The sequence below is a fragment of the Gymnogyps californianus genome, chromosome 2, assembly GCF_018139145.2.
Source record: "Gymnogyps californianus isolate 813 chromosome 2, ASM1813914v2, whole genome shotgun sequence".
NCBI lineage: Eukaryota > Metazoa > Chordata > Aves > Accipitriformes > Cathartidae > Gymnogyps > Gymnogyps californianus.
The window spans coordinates 50,069,742-50,075,741 of record NC_059472.1 but is presented as its reverse complement, the minus strand read 5'-3'; the positions used below and the strand labels follow the sequence as shown (position 1 = coordinate 50,075,741).

The 6,000-nt window shown below is 42.2% G+C and overlaps 1 protein-coding gene across 2 annotated transcripts in view; it reads right to left on the bottom strand.

Annotated features, from left to right (window-relative positions):
• Positions 1-738: 738 nt before the first annotated feature.
• Positions 739-6,000, bottom strand: part of KCTD1 (potassium channel tetramerization domain containing 1) — a 70,585-nt gene continuing 65,323 nt past the window's right edge. For both annotated transcript variants that reach the window (XM_050891673.1, XM_050891672.1), the window contains exons 4-5: positions 4,656-4,961; positions 739-899 (exon numbers count right to left, since the gene is read on the bottom strand). In XM_050891673.1, the coding sequence (XP_050747630.1) occupies positions 741-899; positions 4,656-4,961 (465 nt within the window). In that variant the 3' untranslated portion in view covers positions 739-740. The remainder of the gene's footprint in view (positions 900-4,655; positions 4,962-6,000) is intronic.

The window sequence follows — 6,000 nt, the reverse complement described above, 5'->3', positions numbered from 1 at the left end:
CTACCAAATATTAATTATTCTGGCCCCCTTTGAAAAAACACAAAACAAAACAAAAACAACAAAAAACTCATTCAAAAGAAAAAAAGTTAACCTTTCACATCTGTGAGGGCAGACAAAAAGTGTGCGACTTCTGTACAAACTACATTTAAAATTTCAGTCGACTAGCTTTCCAATGTAATGGATGGTTGTCTCCTGAACACCTGCCCATCCATCTCTAAAAAAAGACAGACATAAACCTCCATATGCAAATAAAGTTGAGTCAAGGTGTGTACACATTAAAAAGTGATGGCTGTTTGGCAATGGAAAATGGGTGAAGTCTATGTATCCCCCAATGGTAATGGCTTGTACACCGTTAAGTGGGCCTGAGTAAGGCCTAGGACACTTAATGGCCATCACAGCACCAACCTCATCTACCGCTTTTCTGTTGTTGCATTTCCTACCCTTTGACATATACATACATATATATATGTACATACATACATATACATACATATTTTTTATATATGTGTGTGTGTGTGTTTTCTTTTACACCTTGAGGTTATTATTATTATTACTACTATTCCAAATGCTCCCATATGAATTCAGGTGTGGTCTCTATATTTGATATAAATGTGTCTTTTATTCAATTTTAGTTCCAGGACTTGTTTGGAGTCCAAACTGCACATGAAACGTCCCCCTTTTTTTTTTCCTCTCTCTTTTCCTTTTTTTTTTTTTTTTTTGCATAAAGAAACGTGTCCATTTTAGTCCAGAGGCTCTTGCTTTATTCGAATGACGGAGGGTGCACGAGATGTCCTTCTGAGTTCTCGTCTCAGTACGTATTCACTGAATTGGGAAGAGTCCACCCCACCTCCACATGAGCCAACAATCTCAAACCCTCTTTGCTGTAACCTCTCAAGTACCTGCAAAAAAAGAAGAAACAAACACCGATGTATAAGTAAATAAACAGACTATTTGCTGTCCGAGGACGATAACTGCTGCTTTCAAATGGATCTGGCTAAGAAACAAAAGTGGTTACACAGATCTGCTAACTGGTTCCCTCAGCTTCATTGTATTGGACTGATTTCTGCTGACTTTGGCCACTGAGCAATAAGAAGAAAAATGAAGAAAATTATATTTTATTTTTTTAGTACTGTCAACAAATCCAGTATCCTTCTAGCCACAGAAACATGCCTGGAAAAATGTATTCTCTGCTTTACAAAATTTACAATACAAAAGGGCAAATACAGGATTGCACAGCCGATACTGGAGGATGCTGAGCAAACACCTCAACTAAATGGTGAAAATGCAGATACTGTGGTCATAATTTCAGAAAAGCTACCATCATATTTTCTAGAGACCTAAAAACCAACCATGACTACGAAGGTTTGTGGCTACAGTTACCTGTGGTAAAACCTGGGACCTTTTAACTTTAATTATGGACTAACTAGTTCTGCCTATTCACCTTCTTTCCTCCCTTTTCACAACCTGAGTGTTGCTTCCAGTGGGAAATACAATGGCAAAAAGAAAAAAAAGAAAAAAAAAAACCCCAAACCACAAAAAAATGGGGCAGGGGGATGCGCCTAACACAGCTCACCCAACAAATGATGGTGCAAAGACCTCAGCTCCCAGCACCAGCTCCAGGCTGCTACGAACAGGGTCTCCTTCCACACCACTATTCCACTATTTATTTTTTTTTTTAATTACCCATGTTCATGCTGGTTTACTGTAACTGCAGGGCTGAGGCATTCTTTCCCTTGTTTATACTCTTTGCTACTTTTATTATCATCTTTATCTGTTCTGCTGCCTGGGCTTCCTTTGCCTCACCAGTGAAGGAGAATCTTCCAGGGCTTCACCAGGGTCAGCTGTGACAGCCACCAACCCCAAGGAGGGGGCTGATGCTCCCACACCCCACGGGACATGGGACTCTCTGTCCAGCTTGACCAGACCTCACTGGGGTTGTGCTGGGAGCAAGCACCTACCGAGTCTTTCCCAGCTATTTCACCAATTAGCAAATTGGCTTGCATGTGTGCAAGCCCTGTGCAAGGGCAAGCAGAGCAGCAGAAGGCTGCAGAGGACTGGGGTGGGGGGAGAAGCGAGCTGCGGTTTGAAAACGCTCAAAACAAAACATGCCATGTTTTTACATGCATTGCTTCAGGTCGGCAAATGTCTTTCCAAAATACCTAAGCATGGCTAATTGCACAGCAGACAAATCTCAAAAAGGAGGGGGTGGGAAAAGAGACTTCGAAGCAACTGTCAAAACATCTGTGCAATTTTTGTTTACCCTGATCTTTAGCTTTTAACAATATAAGCCAAAATCCCCCCAAAAAGTCTCAGTGCAAGCCACTGAAAAATAGAGCAGGAGAACTTAGGTCCTGAGAAAAAATGTGGTGGAACCAACTGGTCAGGAAACTAGCCCAGCCCTGGACAAACCGTTTGGTCTGTACCTCACTCTCCAGGTCTGTCAGCAGTTCCGCCCCACATTGTTATTAGGACTGGGAGATGCTTATGTCCCTCAAAAATGGAAGATGCAGCATTATCAATGTGGGATCACCATCTCTCTTGAAGCCTGTGCATATTTTGCCACTCTGACTCGGTTTTTTCACATCAGTAAATATGCTTGGCAATTCTTATTTGTGTCACAAAAATGTAAGCATCAGAATAAGTGATAAACAGCTAAAGGATACAACTGCTTTGAGAACTATCATATGATAGTGTGACATGTGGCTAAATAACCCTCCTTGAAAGTCCTATCCCTTTTCAGTTGTAATCTTACATCTAAGGCTGTTCTAAATTTGCCTTAGTCACTGTGACAAAACAACTTTGATGTTTCAGCATGACAGTAAAGGCCAGTAAGAGACAACTGTCCAAGCATAACATGGGTTAACCATATCTCAATAGGTCTATCCAGACTCCTGTGTGAAGTGCTAGCACATATGCAGTGCCAGGCGAGCCTTCAGTGCATACTGTGGTGCCCAGCTCGCTTCCTCTGGGGAGGGAGCAGAGCAGACCTTCTCTACCTGGACAGCAGGACCTGGCAGATGAAAAGACGCCAAGCTCAGCTTGCAAGTCTCTCCTGTGCAAGAACTTGCTCATGAGTCTGCAACATTTAGGAGGTGTATCTAAACCAAACAGCATCAATAGTGCTAGTGACAATTCCAGATGTGACGTGTTCTCACTCCAAAGTGCTGGCTGTGCAGGATGTGCTAACTAGGTGGAGACAGGTATGTGATGTTGGTTGTTTTTAAACCAACAAAGAATAGAACAGATGACACTATAACTTATAAGTTTATTATAATTATTCCAGAAATTACCTGCATTTGTTTCCCAGATTTTTTTCTTATCCCTAACAGCTACTGATTTGAGATACTGCTACATAGAATAGTTTGGGTTGGAAGGGACCTTTAAAGGTCATCTAGTCCAACACCCCTGCAACGAGCAAGGACATCTTCAACTAGATAGGGTTGCTCAGAGCCCCGTCCAACCCGACCTTGAATGTTTCCAGGGACGGGGGACGTACCACCTCTTTGGGCAACCTGTTCCAGTGTTTCACCACCCTCATCATAAAAATTTTCCTCCTTATATCTAGTCTGAATCTACCCTCTTTTAGTTTAAAACCATTACCCCTTGTCCTATCGCAATAGGCCGCTACTATGTCATAAAAAAATTAAGAAAAACTGCTGAAAGTGAAAGAGGAGGGTCTTCCCTGAGAACACAGAAATGGATGGGTCCCTACTTGCAATAAGCAGACGTGCCTTTGTTTTTGTTACCACAGCAAGGAAGAAGACTGAACATGTTTTCTTTGTCCAAAGTAAAAAGTATATGGTGATTTATTCAAGAAGTGTTAGAGGCCTTTAGCAAATGCAAAAGACCTGGGTAACACTGGAAAAAGGACACACTAGTTTTTAACCACATCTGTGATAACTTCCCCCCTGCTGTACCCTTCACATTACATGCCTTGCCTGATAGTCTTGTTGAAGGGTCAAAGTCCTCCTAGGTTGTCCCAGTTTGAGAGACAGCAGAGTGGGCTGACGCAAAGTCCCCTCTACGAGGGTAAGACTCAACAGATGCCTTCTCCTGTGGGTGCAGGCTGCTCCCCTCTCCAGAAATACTGGGTCCTGTTTCAGGAGGAAGGAGGAGGAAGAAGGAGGATGCTGGCTGGTTCTCCCTCTGTGGAAGCGTGGCCCTCCTTTCAGTAGCTGGCCAATGCTACTGTCTCGTCGTCTCTTTCTCACATTAATTCCCCCTTCCCCTTGCTCCTCACTTCTCACTTGTTATACCCAGAATACGAGACTGGGTTTCTCCTTTTTGCTCCTCCGTTCTTCCTATTTAGTTTCAGAGCTCCTGTGGACTCTGGCAAATCAGAGCATCTCCACTACCTTTCTCAGGTGAAGGGACAGCTCCCGACACCCTCACAACAGGCTCTGTGGGGATGTGACATCTTCCTTCCCTGGCTTGAGATGTCCCTGTGCCCTCCCATCAAGCCAGGAAACAATTTATAACAAGCAGGGCAAGGGACTGGAAGCAGGCTTGAATGGTCGCCCTATATTCAAATGTCAAAAAAATGTTTCTCCAAATATGCAATGTCTTTATATTGAGGCAAACATGTATCTCCTAAAGCAGGTTTTTAACACTACTGTAGTTACCAGGTACCAAAAAATGCATACATGACTTCCTACCTGAACTGAGTTGAGGTGACAGTATCCGTTCAGTGGAAATCGGATGACGTGCGTCGAGTCGTGATTCCAGCCGGCGTTGACAGAATTACACATCACGTCACCGATTTCTGGAAACACTTCTTCTATCAATGACTTATCGCCACTCAGCGTAATCCTTTCTCCAAGATCTGGGGCAACTCGCACCACCAGGCACTCACAAGACTTTGAGAAGCGGCCACTCTCCCGGTCCTGTTTCCACCTTTCCATCTCTCCTAGCATGGGCTGAAGCTGGAAATACTTTGCTTCTTCATATAACAAACTGTAGTCCTGAAAGACACATATTACTGTGCACAATTAAGAAAGAGGCACTACTAATGTACCGCTTAATGTGTATGGTTATTCAGGCTAACGCCACTCTAGATCTGGAACCCTTCAGACATAGTTCATAATTACTGTGTAGGAAGGTGTAATAAAATAACAGTGCAAGCAAAAAATAACCATCAGCCACTTGAAACAGAGTGGGTATAGCAGCACTTGCAAGGGGAGGGGGGGGCTATGCTTGCTCAACTCCCTCCTGCTATAGAATAATCCAGGCAAAAATCCCACTTTTCCCCATATTTTATCCCCATAGTGATGTCATAGAATAATGACCTCACTGAACAGATGGAACAGAATTCAATCAGGATTCAGAAAATTCATCACTAGGATCCATCGCGTCTTACAGCAACACTAGCAGGCATTGTAACAGGTATAAGAATGTAAATGAGGGAGCCTGCAATGGTTCTTAGTGTAAAATGATTCAGATATTTGCATAATGGATTGCACATATTACTGCATTTTAAAAATTAAGTATTTTTTAATACCTCCCCATTTTGCCAACAGTATTGTTTACAACATCATCTCAAATGCCAGAGCAGAAAGAACGCATTTCTAAGCGTAGCCAGTACAGAAGTAATTTAGAACTGATGATCTGGAGTCTGTCTACTGCCATTTTTTAAATATAAAAAAAAAAAATTAAAAAAAAAATCTTGTTTTTCTAGGTTTAAGAGCATAAGACCATTTGGAAAATATTTATACAGAGAAAAGCAATACATGAGAATTAGGGAAGAGAGAGGAATAGAATGACAACAAGAGAAGACTGCTAACAGTCAATATGGGCATGAATTTGAGCTAGAAACCAGATAGTTGATAAGAATGGGACACCTAAATCATGCTCAAAATACTGCTTACATTTAATGTGTAACAAAAAAGTCACCTAATCCACATATTTCTAAGAAACAAGGACCGCTGTTCATTTAAAGCACCGATCTTTTGGACACCTTAAAGCATAACTGGGAAGGACACCCCTTTGAACATCATGTTGGGT